Source organism: Vombatus ursinus, unplaced genomic scaffold (genome assembly GCF_900497805.2).
Source record: "Vombatus ursinus unplaced genomic scaffold, bare-nosed wombat genome assembly UNPS02014973.1, whole genome shotgun sequence".
NCBI lineage: Eukaryota > Metazoa > Chordata > Mammalia > Diprotodontia > Vombatidae > Vombatus > Vombatus ursinus.
In genome coordinates, this window is record NW_020954751.1 from 11011753 (window position 1) to 11030120 (window position 18368).

At 37.0% G+C, this 18368-nt stretch overlaps 1 protein-coding gene across 2 annotated transcripts in view; it reads right to left on the reverse strand.

The window, feature by feature from the left end:
- Positions 1–3741: 3741 nt before the first annotated feature.
- Positions 3742–18368, reverse strand: part of LOC114030675 (protein tilB homolog) — a 211032-nt gene continuing 196405 nt past the window's right edge. For both annotated transcript variants that reach the window (XM_027845530.1, XM_027845529.1), the window contains 2 exons: positions 11425–11507; positions 3742–4044 (listed from right to left, as the gene is read on the reverse strand). In XM_027845530.1, coding sequence (XP_027701331.1) covers positions 3867–4044; positions 11425–11507 — 261 coding nt within the window. In that variant the 3' untranslated portion in view covers positions 3742–3866. The remainder of the gene's footprint in view (positions 4045–11424; positions 11508–18368) is intronic.

Sequence of the window (18368 nt, forward strand, 5' to 3'; positions counted from 1 at the left end):
TTTTTTTACTATTTTTTACTTTCCTTTTCATGTTTTTTTTCCTTTCAGTCTCTTTTTCATATTTTTTCTTTCAGTCTCTCTCTTTGTTCACAACATGACTAATATGGAAATGTCTTACATAATTGCACATACATAACCCATATCAAATTTTTACTGTTTTAGGGAGGGGGGAGGTAAGAAAGAGAGGGAGGGAAGAATATTTAGAAGTCAGAATTTTTAAAGAATAAATCTCAAAAATTCTCTTTACATGTAATTGAGGCAAAACCATTTTAAAAAAGAATGTATTTATTGCAGATGTAACACCATGCTATAGATTAACTCATTCTTGCACCCCAGAGGCTTCTAGGAGTAACCCTGTGAGTCTACTTCTAAGCACTATAACTTATGAGCCTCCACCTATGTGCTTCCCATTAACTAGCAGTCAGTAGATCAAATTAGCTTTTTAATTTTTTTTATTCTGAACTTAAACACCATAAAAAGAATATTTCTATATAAATGGCCAAATAAAAAAGAGAATTATATATACAACCGTGAGGCTCCATTTCACACTATTCACTTTTTAAAAATTAATTCCACATATTACTTTCAATACTGCTCTGAGTGTCTGTTTTCTTCTGAGTATCCTACTGTTCATTTCTGTGTATTTAAAAATAAATTTTAACAGCCTTTTTGACACAAGTTTTTGCTAATTTTAGCAAGTTATCCTTCTCTCCCCTGTAATCTCTCCCCTCTCCCAATTAAAAATAAAGAAAATCTTTTGTATCAAATAAGCATAGTCAAGCAAAACACATACACGATTTGTCCAGGTCCAAAAATCTATGCTTCTTTTGGCACCTTGAGTCCAACACTCCTCTGTCAGAAGATTCATCCCATGCCTTCAACAGACACTGCTGATCACTGCATCGATGTAAGTCCTTAAGTCTATTTGACCATTTTTATTGCAGCCTATTTTCTATAACAATTATTATTTTGCTTTTCTTTTAATCCCCCCTTCAAGATTAGGAAATTTTGATTGCTTCTACTTCCTCTCCAATATTATCTTTATTCTTAACTCCCCCCACCCCCCTTCCCACGTTTCCCGTCGAGTTCTTGCATTTACGTAAATGTGCGTGTGTTCAGCTCCCATTTGTCTGGCTGAGATTAGAGTGAGATTTATCTGATATCTGCCACCCTTCCTGCCATGGTTGTATACTCTTCTTCTCATGTACCTCAATTATTTGAAAGAGCTAGTTCCATTCCCTTTGTCCTCCTTTCTACACTAATGCATTCCTTCCACCTTCCCTTTTCTTTATTCCCTTAAAAATCTTCATAACAGAATCAGTCGGCCCTCTGTTTTTCTTATTTAACTCCCTTTGAAGACATTAAGTTTCTGAGGAGGCACTTGTTTTTTCTTCTCCATTAAAATGTTTGAATGACATCATCATCAGGTTTCTTCTAATTACTCAAATAAATGTACCTTTCTAGAATTCTCTAAACTCTTGCATTTATATTTTCAAGTTCTTACTTAGTACCAATCTTTTCAGCAGAAATGCTTGAAAGTCTTCTGTTCCATTAATGGTATGTTTCCCCCACATGCCCTACCTCAAACTCCCCCAGCACCAGAATGATACTCAGCTCTGAAAGGTAAGTGATTAGTGGTTGTAAACCCTAAAAACTCTTCTCTGAATTACAGCAGAAGCTTTCAGGCCAACCATGATCCTGATTGTAGTTTCTTGGTACTTGAATGCCTTTCTGGATGCCTACAATTTTTTTTGAAATGAAACTCTAGATTTTGGCCATAGCGTTCCTGGGATTTTTCCTTTTGAGGTTCCTTTCTAGAAATAATCAGTGGATTCTTCTGGTCTTTATTTTACCCTCTAGCTCTAACAGATCTGTGCAGTTTTCACTTATGAAATGACATGGCCAAAGGTGAAGAGGAGAAAAAAATCCCCTCGTCCATCATTGCTTTCTAGTATAGGTACATGGGTCTCCTACACTTTCTTTTCCTACTTTTCCTTTCACTCTATACAACTGCTGCACGGCTTCTTTTTCTTTCTTTTCTTAAATTGGACCAAGGGTCACGATTGCTTCTTTCAACCAATCACTAGAATACCTTGTGTGATATCAGTTGCCCAGCTGCCTTCACTGAGAGCCAGGCTCTATAAACTTCTCAAGTGAAGAAACGTCTCACCTTTTTGTAGGATTATATAAAAACGCCTTAGCATTTTGTGAGATATTCTGGGCTTTCTGTGACTATATCAACTGAGGGGAAGGGGAGACACTCTCCCTCTTGCACAGCTACAGCTTTGTCATTTTTACATGAGGCAATATGAGTAACAAAAATATAACCTTGGAGTAAAAGGAAACTGGGAATAATCTAGAAAGACTGATATGAGAAAATAGTCAATTTTAGCTGTGGCCTTCTGGGAAAATAAAAAAGATTGACATATTGGATTTGCATGCAGTCAATGAAAAGGAAGTGATTTTTTTTCTGTCAGATTTTCCAAGCATATTATAATGAAAAAAGGAACTGCAATCAGAAAGTCATCTTTTCCAAATAAGCAATGCAGAAAAGATTTCTTCTTGTGTACTACTTGTGTACCAGGCATACTCACATATAAATGTGACAGGCACTGATGATGTCATTATTTTGGCCATTTATATAAATGCTTTCACACTACAAGTGATTTCATATACATTATCTCATTTCATATTCCTAACAAGCTTGGAGGACAATTATTAACTTCATTTCACAGATGAGGAAATGGAGATATCAGAGATGTTTCTACTCAGCTTTTTTGATTCTGTTGCCAATATTATTCCCACTACCATGCATGGTTTTTGGATATGAAGAGAAATCCTATTGAGAAGAGTTCCTATATAATACTTCCATGGAAGAGAAGCAGAATAGCACATAACATAAGCTTATGTCTTCTCTAATCAAGAGAAACATGCCATTATTTGGCAGCTGGAGGTTAGCATGCCCATACTGATTCAAGAAGTCACCTCCCATAAAGGCCAATGGCTCCAGCTTTGGAAGCTCTGTTTCACGCTTAATGAATTCTCCCTGTCTTGACTGGTATATTGAAACAACTTTCCTCCATGGTTGCTTCTGATCTGTGCAGGGAGCTGCCTCCGTTACTCTATTTTCCTAGCCAGGCATCTCAGTGCCCTTCCCTGTGGAGGCCAAAGAGCTTAAAGACAGTGTTAAACAGCTGTGATTTCCTCCGATGACAGTTGAACCTCAGGGTTACTTGCCAATGTGGGTTCCCCTCCATACTAGTTTCTCTTTTCCTGTTCTAGTCTCTAGCCTCTGGTTGATCTCTCCTGGATCCCAGGCCATTGGTAGAGGCCACTGAAGAGCTCAAATCTTTTACTGGCACAAAAAGCTATTCTACCTTGGGATCAAATTGCTATGTTCCCCACCCTTTACATTTCTAACCCTAGGAGACTAGAATCCAGGTTTACAATTAGAAAAATTTTAAACATACAGAAAAGTTACCTCCCTACCAATTAACTATAGAATAATGGCTCTACATAAATATAAATTGAAGACTATGTTCCCACTCTAATCACTAGCTTTTTAATCTGCTGACCATTTGCTTTCATACGTTATTAAAATATTTCTGTGATTTATATGAAAAACTCGGTAGAAAAATATTAATAAAATTTAAATAATTTCTGATGTGTTACAATAGAATCAGTAGTACAGAGACAAAATATATGTTATTCTTAAAAGAATATTATTCAAAGTAGGCAGAAATATAATAGAAATCATTTTGCTATAGATTAAGCTACAATATAATTTTAACTTATTATGATGCATTTTCTGAACTGTAGGAAACAGATCATGCAAATCATAATCAATGAAAGTACTTTCCGAAGGTTTAAATCAAAGGTGGTACTTCAAGGTTATCTTCAAAGTCTGGGTCTTCAGCACACGGTACCATCTGAGGTTTAGCTTGGATTCTTCCTGAAGTGGTTTTTTTCTCTTGGACTATATTAGTCACATCAGGGAATGAATACTTGCTGGGATCTACTTCTAGTTTCTCAATTTGTTTGCTTCTATAATAACAACAACAAAAACAAAGAGAAAGATGATTATGGAATCAGTTTTCAAAATTATAAGTATATATAAGCTATATATGTTAAGATAACATAATTTAAACAAAAGTGTCAAATATACTCAATCCAATTTAATAATCATGCATTAAATACCCAATTTACAGAAATCACTGTTCTAAGTTCTGAGGAAGATATCAATTTTAAATAAGAAAGACATAGTTTCTTGCTATCAAAATAATACATTTATATAGTGTTAAGATTTACATAGTATTGTTATCTAAACAATCCCAGGAAATAAATAGTGCAAATATTGTAATCCCTATTTTACAGGTGAGGAAACTGAGGTGAGGTTGTTTGTCCAATATTGCAAAGCTAGAACCAAAATCTCAGAAACTAGTTTTTCAACTCTAAGACCAGTAGAGCATATAACCTCATTAGGTCCCAGACTATTAAGGGGAGACAGCTCAACAAATTCACTTATGAATTGCTTCAAGAACATGACACAGGCACCATAACCACATATGTAGTCAATAAAAAGTGACAGTGGGAAGAATACCATCTCTGTCATTTACTAGCATATGAACCTGGGCAAGACATGGCATCTCCCTGAGCCAGTGTCCTCATCTGTGAAGTGATAATGCTATCTCTATCACGTCTACCCTCAAGGGTTATTGTGGGGATTACTCTAAGTGATTTGATATATGTAAATGTGTTTTATAACTGTGAGTTTAATATAATTATGTGCTTTTACTTGAGAATGACTCTGTGATCTCACTGATGGGCCCTCCAGTAATACAGACCACAGCCCAACCAAACCCTCCCAATCTGTGAGTCTTATCTGTTGTCAACCATAGATTCTCTAAAGAGAATGTACCCAAGATGCCAGAGGTCTTCTAAGTCTTTTTTTTTAAGATAAGCTATTTTATTTGTTTAGTTTTCTTTAGATTTCTCCAATTACATGTAAAAAACAATTTTTTAACATTTGTTTTTGAAAATTTTGAATTAGAAATTTTCTCCCTTTCTCCTTCCTCTTCCTCCTCCCTGTGATGGCAAGCAATTTGATATAGATTACACACATTTTATTGCTGTTCTTGAGTCATTTCAGTAATGTCCAATTCTCTGTGACCCATTTGGGGTTTTCTTGGCAAAGATACTGGAGTGGTTTGCCATTTCCTTCTTCAGCTCATTTTACAGATGAGGACACTGAGGCAAACAGAGTTAAGTGACTTGCCCAGGGTCACAAAGCCAGTAAGTGTCTGAGGCCAGATCTGAACTCAGGTGCTCTTGACCCTATGTCCAGCATTCCAGCCACAGTGCCTCCTAGCTGCCCCAAATTATACATGTATAGCCATGCAAAACATCTTTCCATATTAGTCAAATTGTGGGGGAAAAAACACAGACAAAAATACACAAAAAATAAAGTAGAAAACAATACGCTTCAATCTACATTCAGATTACATCTATTATTTCTCTGGAGGCAGATAGCATTTTTCATCATGAGTCTTTCAGAATTGTTTTGTATAATTGTATTGCTGAGAATAGCAAAGTCATTCACAGCTGATCATCTTACACTATTGCTGTTGCTATGTACACTGTTCTCCTGGTTCTGATCACTTCACTTTGCATCAGTTCACGTAAGTCTTCCAGGTTTTTCTAAAAGCATCCTGCTCATCATTTCTTATAGCACAAAGGCATTCCAGAACAATCATGTAACCCAACTTGTTCAGCCATTCCCCAACTGATGGGCATCCTCTCAATTCTTTGCCACCAAAAAAAAGAGTTGTTATAAATATTTTTATACATATAGGTCCTTTTTCCTTTTTTAATGTCTTTGGGATACAAGCCTAGTAATGGTATTTGTCAAAGAGTACACACAGTTTTACAGCCCTTTGGAAATAATTCAAAATTGCCCTCTAGAAGGGTTGGATAAGTTCACAACTCCACAGTGCATTAGTGACCCAATATTCCCACATCCCCTCCAGTATTTGTCATTTTCCTTTTCTGTCATATTAGCCAGTCATATCTACATGAGGTGGTACCTCATAGTTGTTTTAATTCGCATTTCTCTAATCAATAGTGATTGAGAGCATTTTTTCATATGCTATAGATAGCCTTGATTTCATCATCTGAAAACTGCCTGTTCATATCCTTTGACCATTTATTAATTGGGGGATGACATGTATTCTTATAAATTTGATTCATTTCTGTATATATTTGAAAAAATGAGGTCTTTATCAGAGAAACTTGCTGTAAATTTTTTTCAGTTATGATTACTGTGTATTTCCTTCCATTCTGCACTCCCCCCATTTATTCCTCTCTCTCTTTCTCTCCCTCCCTCCCTCCCTCCCTCTCTCCTCTCTTTCACCCTGTCCCTTCTCAAAATTGTTTTGCTTCTGACCACCACCTCCTCCAATCCACCCTTCCCTTCCATCAGCACCCACCTCTTAAATCTTTCCCCTAGGGTAAGATAGATTTTTAAACTCAACTATGTGTGTATGTTTTTCCTGCTTTGAGCCATTTACTATGAGACTAAGGTTCAAGCATTGCCCAACCCCTTTCCATATTCCCCTCCATTATAAAAGCTCTTTTCAAACTCTTTTATGTGAGATAATTTACTCCATTCTACCTCTTCCTTTCCCCTTCTCTTAGCACATCTCTCTTTCTGACCCTTTAATTTTATGTTTTTAGGTATCATCCCATCATAGTCAATTCACATCCATGTCCTCTGTCTATGTATACTTCTTGTAACTGCCCTAATAATAATAAAGTTCTTAGGAGTTACTAACATCATTTTCCCATGGAGGGATATAAACAGTTTAACCTTAGTGAATCCCTTATGATTTCTCTTTTCTGTTTATCTTTTCATGCTTCTCTTGAGTCTTACATTTGAAAGTCAAATTTTCTATTCAGCTCTGGCCTTTTTATCAGGAATGCTTGAAAGTAGTCAATTTCATTAAATATCCACTTTTCCCCTGAAGGATTACACTCAGTTTTTCTGGGTAGGTGATTCTTGATTGTAATCCTAATTCCTTTGCCCTCTGGAATATCATATCCCAAGCTCTCCAATTCTTTAATGTAGAAGCTGCTAAATCTTGTGTTACTGTGGCTCCACAGTATTTGAATTGCTTCTTTCTGGCTAATTGCAATAGTTTCTCCTTGACATGAGGGCTCTGGAATTTGTCTATAAAATTCTAGGGAGTTTTCATTTTGGGATCTCTTTCAGGAAGTGATTGGTAGATTCTTTCAATTTCTATTTTGTCCTTTAGATCTAAGATATCATGGCAGTTTTCTTTGATAATTTCCTGAAATATGATGTCTAGGCTCTTTTTTTGGATCATGGCTTTCAGGTAATTCAATCATTCTTACATTATCTCTCCTCAATCTATTTTCCAGTTATTTTTATTTTGCATTTTCCCTATTTTTTCATTTTTAAAAATTTTATTTTATTGTTTCTCAATGTCTCATGGAGTCATTAGTTTTCACTTGCCAAATTCTAATTTTTAAAAAATTATTTAGTGAGCTTTTGTACTTCCTTTTCCATTTAGCCAATTCTACTTTTTAAGGAATTCTTCTCTTCAGTGAATTTTTGTGCCTCTTTTACCATTTGCCTATTCTGTTTTTTAAGGTGTTATTTTTGTCAGGATTTTTTGTGCCTCCATTACCAAGTTGTTGATTTTTTTCACGATTTTCTTGCAGCACTCTTATTTATTTTCCTATTTTTTCCTCTACCTCTCTTATTTGATTTTTAAAATCCTTTTTGAGTTTTTCCAGGAATTGTTTTTGGGCATGAGATCAATTAATATTTTCCTTTGAGGCTTTTCTTTGTAGCTGTTCTGACTTTGTTGTCTTCTTCTGAGTTTGTGTTTTGACCTTCCTAGTCACTATAATAATTTTCTATAGTAAGGTTCTCATTTTGGTGTTTGCTCATTTTCCTGGCCTATTTCTTGACTTTTAACTTTATTTTAAAGTTGGGCTTTGTTCCTTGGGTGGAGGGGGCACTGTCCCAAATTTCTTGCTGCTGCTCTCAGAGCTAGTTCTGGGGGGTCTGTAAGTTTTCAGTTCTTTCAAGGTGGTATGGTCTAAGGAGAGGTGTGGTCATTGCTCTCTTGGTCTCTGGTCTGGTCCATGAGCAACCACAAGCATTCTTTTATGTCCTGGAACTGTGACTAGGGTCCCTGTTCCCCTGCGGTCATACAATGCAGTGCACTAGTGCTCCTTCTCACCCTGGGACTATGACCAGGAACCATGTATGGGTAACCATGTAACAGAGTCCTGCAACCAGTGCCAGCAAAAGGTCCCTTGTAATCTCCTTCTGACCAATCGTCTGACCCCCTTACCATCTGTAAGCTGAGAATTTCAGAAGCCGCTGCTGTCAATTCAGTCACCCACAAGGCCTACTGCTCCCCTTCTCATGTTTTCAACAGGGACATCTCATTTCCTTCCTTCTCCTTTGGCAGTCTGCCTTGGTAATTATCTTCCCCTCTAATTTTCAAACTCTCAATATCTACTGGTTCTTTTCCCAGATGCTACAATTATTCTCAGATATCTCCTTTAAAAAGTGTCAGTTATTGCCTCATACTTTAAAAAATGTTTAATTTATCTTATTATCACCTCAAGCTACCATCCTATATCTCTCCTCCCTTTCACAACCAGACTCCTAAAAATGTCACCTACATTCCTCACCTCCATTTCTTCTCTTCTCCCTCATTTCGCAATCGTTTTGCAATTGACTTCCAACTTCATCTCTCCATAGAAATGTCTCTCTCCAAGGTTACCAACAATCTCTGACCTGCCAAATGTAGTGGCTTCTTTTTAATGTGAACCTTTATTGAATCCTCCATAGAATTTGACACTTTTGATCATCCTCTTCTTCCGGGATACTTTTTCTTTTTTTTAGTTTTCATGATCCTTCTCTCCTGAGTCTTGTCCTACATGACAAATCATTGCTTTTTAGTCTCCTTTGGTGGATCATACTCCATCTTCCATCCCGTTTGTGTGCTCCCACCTCTAGGGCTCTATGCTTTTCTCTTTAAACTCCATCTTTTGGAGTTTAAATAAAATTATTAAATATTATTAAATATTTACAATAAAAAGTTACCATGGATTCAACTATCATCTCTAGGCAAATGACTCCCAAATCAATCTATATATCTATCTATACATCTATAGCTCTAGCTCTAGTCTGTCTCCTGAATGATCAGTTTTGTATTTCAAACTATAGTTATCTTAAATTCAAAATGTCCAAAACAGAATTCATTTGTTATCTTCCTCCCACTTCCCCCTACTCTCTTCCAAAATGCCAGCACTATTTTGTTTTGTTTTGGTTTTGGTTTTTTGGTGAGGCAATAGGGGTTAAGTGACTTGCCCAGGGTCACACAGCTAGTAAGTGTCAAAGTGACAAGTGTCTGAGGTCAGATTTGAACTCAGGTCCTCTTCCAAGGTGGAGTTCTACTCACTGTGCCACCTAGCTGCCCCTATAATTCTCATTTCTTTTCTTTTCTTTTTCTTTTTTCTTTTTTCTTTTTTTGGCATGAGGCAATCAGGGTTAAGTGACTTGTCCAGGGTTACACAGCTAGTAAGTGTCAAGTGTTTGAGGCTGGATTTGAACTCAAGTCTTCCTGACTCCAGGTCTGGTGCTCTATCCACTGTGCCACCTAGCTGCCCCCAAAATCCCCTATTTTGACTGATAGAACTACCATCCTTCTAGCAAACCACTTTCACAACCTTAGACTCATCTACGTATTTTTCTTCTTTTCCCCTACCCCCAACTAATCAGTTACTTCTCTTTTCTTGACAAGGCATAGTGGAACGAATGTTAGTTTTAGAATCAGAGGACCTTGGTCTGAATCTTGGCTCTACTATCATACTACCATCTAGAAGGTACAAGGACTGGACAGTGACTTCACTGTGTAGGGAAGTTGTGGGTAAGGAATGTGCCTCTATCAATGTGGGCCAACATTTTCTCTGCAACTTAGAAAGTTAACTATAGCTCAGAGAGGTTAGAATTCTTGCCTAGGAACACAGAGCAAGATGTGAGGTACTCTTCATTTTGAGGCAATAAGTGACAGTAAGCACTTTAAGATTTACAAAGTGTTTTATGGACGTTATCCCATTTGATTCTCACAATAATCCTGAAAGGTAAACACTAAACTATTATTAGCTCCATGTTACAGGTGTGGAAACTGAAGCTCAGAAAAGTGAGATGACAGGACCAGAGCGTCTGACTCAAGAGGCAGCATGGTTTCTAAGACACTGATATCTGAAGCGTCATTTTGGGTTAGGGGATCAGAGAGAATAGCTGTCACTTCTTCTTAATTTAGTCCCCACATGATCCTGTCCACAGACTTCATTATCCACCACCTGTGTCTGGGACCCTCTTCTCCCTTGGCCTGTCAATCCTTTAACCAGCCCAAATTTCTCACTGGCAGACATCCATTCCTACAGTGTGCATATCATGTTGTCCAGGAAGAGGCAATGATAATAACAATAAAATATCTCCTTGATATGACAAATCAATGATAAAGCACCACATATAGCCTAGGCAAAGACACCTTGTATGTGGTGAAAAGTGATTACTGCACTATTGAGTAATCAAGCTGATAGAGAACACAAGGCAACAGTATGGTTAAGGAGGTCATGCAGAGCTTCAAGAATCTTACTGAGAGTTCTGTAAGCCATAAGTGTAATCATTGCAGTAAATGGAGACCCTGTTATCAGAAAGCCAGGCTCCTAATGGTTTCGATTACCTAATCTGTTACTTTTAAGACTCAAGGTTGACACCCCTTCTGAATATTGCTACTTCTCCCTGTAGTTAATCCTTTGCAGTGATATTCAGCTATGATGAACTGGTTTTCTTGTAATTTACACATGGAGTTGGAATTTAAATTGCTATGTTGAAAAAAAAGAAAAGAATAGCCCTGCTTAACTGAGTGGGGGGTAGGGAGATTACATTTCTCTAAGAACAAAGACCACACCTGTAGTTCAAACAAACCTCCTCTTTGGAAGCCTTTGCACAGACTCAGTTGCCTTTAATCAGAGATATGCCCAACTCCTTGAATATGCTATATTAGAGACATAAATATAGCTTACTCTTTTCTGTGGCTACAATATTGGCATACACATTTTAAAGGTATGTGCTGATGGTAGGAAATCTGTGGACTTTAAGCAGGTATATGTACTCTTGTTCTGGGGCTGCTGCAACCAGTACCTTTACAAACCAACACAACTGTCAAGTCTCAGGCTTCTCAGACAAACTTTACTATTTACAGCAATATCATTTGTTATTTTTCTTTCATAATTACAGGATGGTTGAACAGTAACATCCTCACTTCAAATTGAAATGGAAAGAAGTAAACTAAGGTTTTAAATAAGAAATGTTACCCTTTCTTTTCTTGAAATTTGTTTCCTTCCGGGTTTTTCACAGGCTTACATGCTTTTCTGTTAGCCACAATTACTTCTCCTACCTGAAACAAGGAAACAATAACAGTAAGTGCCATGTTATTTCTGATCTAGCTTCCAAAATTACACATGATGTGTTTGTGTGTGTGTGTGTGTGTGCATTTAAAGATTATTAAACATTAACAAATTTTCAGCTAATGGGACACAAAAGAATCCTATTTTAAACTTTGGTATGTTTAAACAAAACAAGTAAAACAAAAGCTTTTTTTTTTCAATAAAGTAAAGCAAAACTGAATAGCTTCTGTGAGACTTGAGCTCAAGACCCTTAATTATGAGATAGATGACCTGTCTCTGCACAGAAAAATGGCATAAAAACATCACCCTGACAATGTGTGATAGAAAAAAGACTTTGGTTTGTCATGTAGAAAGAAAAGTAAATAACAGAGGTGGTCTGACCAGGGCAGAGCATGTACGGTTGGACTACCACCTCTAGACCATCAATTAACACCTTTCTGGAGATAAATTCAAAATCTACATATCCAACCCAAATATCTTTCCCAAGCATCATTCTCACATTTGCAGCTACCTTTTGTCATTTCCACTTGGATGTTTAAATGGCAACTCAAACCTAACATGTTCCAATTCATCAGTTCCCCCCCCCCACCAAACCTACTTCTTCTAATTTACCTATTTTTATTGATGCCATCAAAATCCTCCTAGTCAAAAAGGCTGCATTCCAAGTAATCTTTGTTTCATCCAATCACCTGCTAAATTCTGCCTACTCTGTTTTCAGAATCTCTCAAGTCCATATGTTCTTCTCTACCCATAATGCTAAAACTCTAGCTCAAGTCGTCTTCATTTCCTGTTTGGACTATGGTAATGACCTACAACAGCAGACTAGCTGGTCTCTCTGACTTCCACCCCTTACCACATTAATCCTTCACAAAGATGTCAAGATAATCTTCCTAAAGGATAGTACTCACTGGGATACTGCTATGCTCAAAGACCATTAGTATCTATAGGATGAAACAGAAACTTCTTAGCCTGGCACTGAAGGCTTTTCACCATCCTGCTCCAACCTACTTTTCTGACCTTATTCACAGTAATCTCTTTTATTCACTCTATATTGTAGCCACACTGGACTATCAGTTCTTTGATTTCATCTCACACTTTCTTACTTCTATATATCTGGGCAGATTTTCTTAGCCCTCACATCTGGAATTTACAATTGCCTCATTTCTTCCTGCTTAAATCCTTCTCCTTCCAATGCCCAAATGAAGTACCATCTATTGTTTATTGAAAACTATAGATAGTTAAGTAGATAAGAAGAAATTGAAGATGAGAAGGAAGCGAATATTGAGATTGCCACTGGAGAAAGTAGGAGGGGAAAGGATCAAGGATTCACCTAAAGGCTTTGGCAATGAGAGGGCACTCTATCATCAGAAGCTGAAGGACAAGAGGAAAGATTGGAAGACGACGTTTAGAGGTTTTGAGATGAAGATGAGGGTAGAATAGAGAGCTTACATCAAATGAACTCAACTTTTTTCAGCAAAGTAAGAGGCAATGCCATTGGCTTGCAGAGGAGAAAGTACAAGAGATTTAGAATAGTTTTTAAAGGCAGTGAGGCAGGGAATAAATTAAGCAGAAATGTCAGGGAATATCTGAGTAGGAAGCTGAGAGTGTTTCCCTACAGAGGAAGTCCAAATCACAACATAAAACCATATATCTGGATATTTGTGTGGTCTCAGGGGGTAAGGAAGAATTCAACAAAATTTCTGGGGGATTGCTCTGGTAAGCAACTCCATGTCAGTTTCAATTACTGAGGAGTCTAAATCACAGTACTATACTATGGACATAGAGGATTTTATGACTCTGAAAGGTAGAACTTACTGGAAAAAGAGAATGTTATCAGTTATTATCATGCCATTGTAAGTTATTGGAGTATTTCTGTACATCATGTGAGACAGAATAAAGGCTGTTCTGTGCCCTCCACAGGTGTCATTACTGAGGGAGCTTGTATGGGATCCAGATACCCCAGAATCTTTCCCCATGGAGAGGCTGCAGAGAATGCACAGATGTTCTGTAACTCGCTCAGGCCAGCTAACTTTGTTGGGAAGAGGAGGCTCTTAGGTGAGCTGCAGAGGCATCTGTCATAAGCACGCCTGTCAGTATCAGCCACCTCCACATTTGTGTCAGTCGCTCTTTCACGAAAAAAGTCAGGAAAGAATTCACGTGGTAAGAGACCTTCAGGATGCCTCCCTTCTGAGGCCGCATGGTCCCCCAAAAGAGGCCTTGATTTTTGGCTTTTTCATTTGTTCTTTTCCATTCCAGGTGAGACTGAAGTATCTGGAAGGTGCTTCAGTACTCCAGCATTCCAGGCTGGCTTCTACAGCCAGCCCCAAACTGATGTCTCAAGCAGCCACGAGTGACATTCTGGATCTATGCCAGTGAAGGCTGAAGTGACCTATCTGGCAGACAGATCATCTTTGGATATGAACTTGATGGGACCAGTATTAGGTACGAACTAGTTCATACCTAACAGGAACTCAACTTAGTTGAGCCTACTGTGCCCCTCGCCAGATTGAGGTGACATAAGGGAGAGTATGCTCCCAAAATATTGGGGGAAATGCTTCTAAGTTTATTCTTGTTATGTCTTTGAAATAAATACAGTTTTGTAAAAACCTATCAATGTTAAGTGCTTAAATGGAACTGGAATAAGAATTACTGGCCTCTAATAATTGGTGGAACACAGTCAGCGGCACTCAAGGTAATAGCAATAGAGGGGAGAAACAGAAAAATAGCAAAGGGTTACCCCTTGGAATTTTGAGGGGAGTTATAGCCTGGCTGGCTCTGAAAGAGGGCCAGAACATACACACTACACATACATTTAGAGGCCTACACACAAGCCATACTCAGGCTAAAGTCTGATATTTTCTAGATCAAACTAGGAGTGGGGGCAAAAGGAGCCAAAAGGAGAGAGATGATAAGCAGGGGGAAGGTGAACAATCCCAAAACTGGACCTAGTGCACATGAGCCCAGCTCTTAGGTTGCTAGATTATGGTTTACATTCATATTACCACAAAATCACAGAATCACATAACTTAAGAGAAGGACCTCCGCAGCCATCTCCCCAATCCATGTACAAAAAAAAATCCCTACTAGAAATACCTGACAAATAGTCATCTAGCCACTCTTCTTGAAGCCCTCCAAAGAGGTAGCCCATTTCAGTTTGGGCCAGCTCTAATTGTTAGGAAGGGTTGTTCTGTTTTGTTTTGTTATGATTTTTCCCGACAGCAAGTCCAAATGTGAGTCTTTGCAAGCCTAAAGTTTGCCTCTTTGCACTACGTTACAGGCAACTGACTCACATCATTTGTCTCTCCATTGACCTTAAGGTAACCTTCAATATTGATTCTTTAGGGATTATGGGTTTATATGATTTGCAGCCACATAACATGCAGAATATTAATGTTATAAAGATTGTGTGTGTATTTCTTTCAGGGCAGGCAGACCTCTGAATTGTTGAGATTTACAAAAGAATGTCAGAGGGAGAAGGAGATTCAGAAGTCTTATAGTCCAAGCCCTATATGAAGCATAAATCCTACCAACTACATACCTGAAAAAGGGCCAACCAACCCTTCTTGAAGACCTTCACTGACAGTGACCACCTTTTGAGACAACCCATTCCACTTTCAAAAAGCTCTAATTTTAGGACGTTTTCCTTAAATCAAAATCTAATCTGCTTCACTAAAACTTCTACCCATTGCTGGTAGTTCTGTCCTAAGGGGTCAATCAAAAGAGGCCTAATCACTCTTCCTTATGATGACCTTTGACAAATTTAAAGACAGCTAAATACTCTCAAGCCATTTGTTTAACAATATATTTTAAAATTTGCTAGGAATTTAATTGAATTTGTTCATTCATCTGTATTTTAAAGACTAAATTTTTTTAAGAATAGTCTTTTTGAGGGAGGCAACTAGGTGGCACAGTGGATAGAGCACCAGCCCTGAAGTCAGGAGGACCTGAGTTCAAATCTGGTCTCAGACCAAACACTTGACACTTACTTGCTGTGTGACCCTGGGCAAGTCACTTAACCCCCAATTGCCTAAAAAAAAAAGAGAGAGAGAATAGTCTTTTTGAAAGTCTTTTTTTAGGGAGGGGGGAGCCAAGATGGCATAGAAAAAGCCAGGAAGTTCCCCGGGCTCTTCACAGTTTCCTTTGGAAAAAACATTAAATCAAGCTTCTAAATGGATTTGGAGCAACAGAAACTATAAAAAAGATGGAGTGACATTTCTATGGAGGGATGAAGTTGGAAGTCAATTGCAAAACTATTGAGAAATGAGGAAGAAGAGAAGAAATAGAGGTGAGGAACGTAGGTGACATTTTTAGGAGTCTGTGAAAGGGAGGAGAGATATAGGATGATAACTTGAGGTGATAATAAGACAAATTGAACATTTTTTAAAGTATGAGGCGATAACTGACACTTTTTTAAAGGAGCTATCTGAGAATAATTGTAGCATCTGGGAAAAGAACCAGTAGATATTGAGAGTTTGAAAATTAGAGGGGAAGATAAGCTAGAAGTTTTCCCAATAAGATCAGGAGTGAAACAAGGCTGTCTATTATCACCATTATTATTTAATATTGTACTAGAAATGTTAGCTTTAGCAATAAGAAAAGAAAAAAGAATTTGAAGGAATTAGAACAGGCAACAAGAGAATGAAACTATTACTCTTTGCAGATCATATGATGGCATACTTAAAGAATCCTATAGAATCAACTACAAAACTACTTGAAATAATTAACAACTTTAGCAAAGTTGCAGGATATAAAATAAACCCACATAAATCATTGGTATTTCTATATATTGCTAAAAACCCCAGCAATAAGGGATAGAAAGAGAAATTCCATTTAAAATAACTGTAGATAATATAAAATATTTGGGAATCTACCTGCTAAGACAAACCCAGGAACTATATGAACACAATTACAAAGCACTTTTCAAACAAATAAAGTCAGTGCTAAACAACTGTAAAACTATCAACTGCTCATTGGTGGGCTGAGCTAATATAATAAAAATGACAATTCTACCCAAATTATTTTATTTATTCAGTACCATACCAAACTACCAAAAATTATTTTCCAGAGCTAGAAAAAATAATAACAAAAATCATCTGGAAGAACAAAAAGTCAAGAATATCAAGGGAATTAATGAAAAAAAATGCAAAGGAAGGTAGACTAGCCATACCAAACTATATTATAAAGTGGCAATCATCGAAACTATTTGGTACTGGCTAAGAAATACAGTGGTGGATCAGTGGAATAGGTTATTTACACAAGACACAGAAGCAAATGACTATAGTAATCTACTGTGTGATAAGCCCAAAGACTCCAGCTTCTGGGATAAGAACTCAATATTTGACAAAAAATGCTGGGAACTGGAAAATAGTATGGCAGAAACTAGGCATAGACCAACATCTCACCAAGATAAAATCAAAATTGGGTACATGTTTTAGACATAAAGGGTGATACCATAAGCAAATTATGAAAGCAAGGAATAGTTTACCTGTTAGAACTATGGAGAAGGGAAGAATTTATGACCAAAGACAGAGAATATTTTGAGATTCAAAATGGATAATTTTATTTACATTAAATTAAAAGGTTTTTTGCACAAACAAAGCCAATGCAACCAAGATGAGTTGGAAAGCAGAAATCTGGGAAATAATTTTTACAGCCAATGTTTCTGATAAAGACCTCATTTCTAAAATATACAGAGAACTGAGTCAAATTCGTAAGAATACAAGTTATTCCCCAATTAATAAATGGTCAAAGTATATGAACAGTTAGTCTTCAAATGAAGAAATTAAAGCTATCCATAGTCATATGAAAAAATATTCTAAATCACTATTGTTTAGAGAAATGCATATTAAAACAGCTCTGAGGTACTACCTCATACCTATCAGATTGGCTAATATGACAGAAAAGGAAAACGATAAATGTTGGAGAAGATTTGGAAAAACTGGAACATTAATGCATTGTTGATGGAGTTGTGAACTGATCCAACCATTCTGGAAAGCAATTTGGAACTATGCCCAAAGGGCTATAAAATTTTGCATACCCTTTGATCCAGCAATACCACTACTAGGTCTGTATGGATTATAAAAATGGGCAAAGGACCCACATGTAAAAAAAAAAAAAACTATAGTAGCTCTTTTTGTGGTAGCAAAGAAGTGAAGATTGAGGGGATGCTCATCAATTGGTAGATGGCTGAACAAGTTGTGGTATATGAATGTAATGCAATACCATTGTGCTATAAGAAGTGATGAATAAGCAGATTTCAGAAAAAACCTGGAAAGACTTACATGAACTGATCCTAAATGAAGTGAGCAGAACCAGGAGAATGTTGTACACAGTAACAGCAACATTTGTGCGATGATCAACTATGATAGCCTTAGCTCTTCTCAGCAATACAATGATCTAAGATCATTCCAAAAGACTCACGATAGAAAACGCTATCCACATCCAAAGAAAGAATTATAGAGTCTGAGTGTTGACCAAAGCACAGTATTTTCACTTTTTTTTGTTTTTTTATTTCTCATGGTTTCTATGTTTTGTTCTGATTCTTCTTTCACAACATGACTAATGTGGAAATATGTTTAATATGACTGTATATGTATAATCTATATCAGATCGTTTGTCATATTGGGTAGAGAGGGAGCGAGGGAGAAAAAATTAGAACTCAAAATCTTATAAAAGTGAATGTTGAAAACTATTTTTACATGTAATTGGAAAAATTAAAATACTATTAAGTTAGAGGGAAAAAATTTGCTTGAGAATAAAAAAATAAAATCCTTTTTAAAAGATTTTCCTTTTGGGGGGGAGTGCAAATTAGGATAATATTTTCCTGTTTCTGGTCCTATTGTACTCTCCCT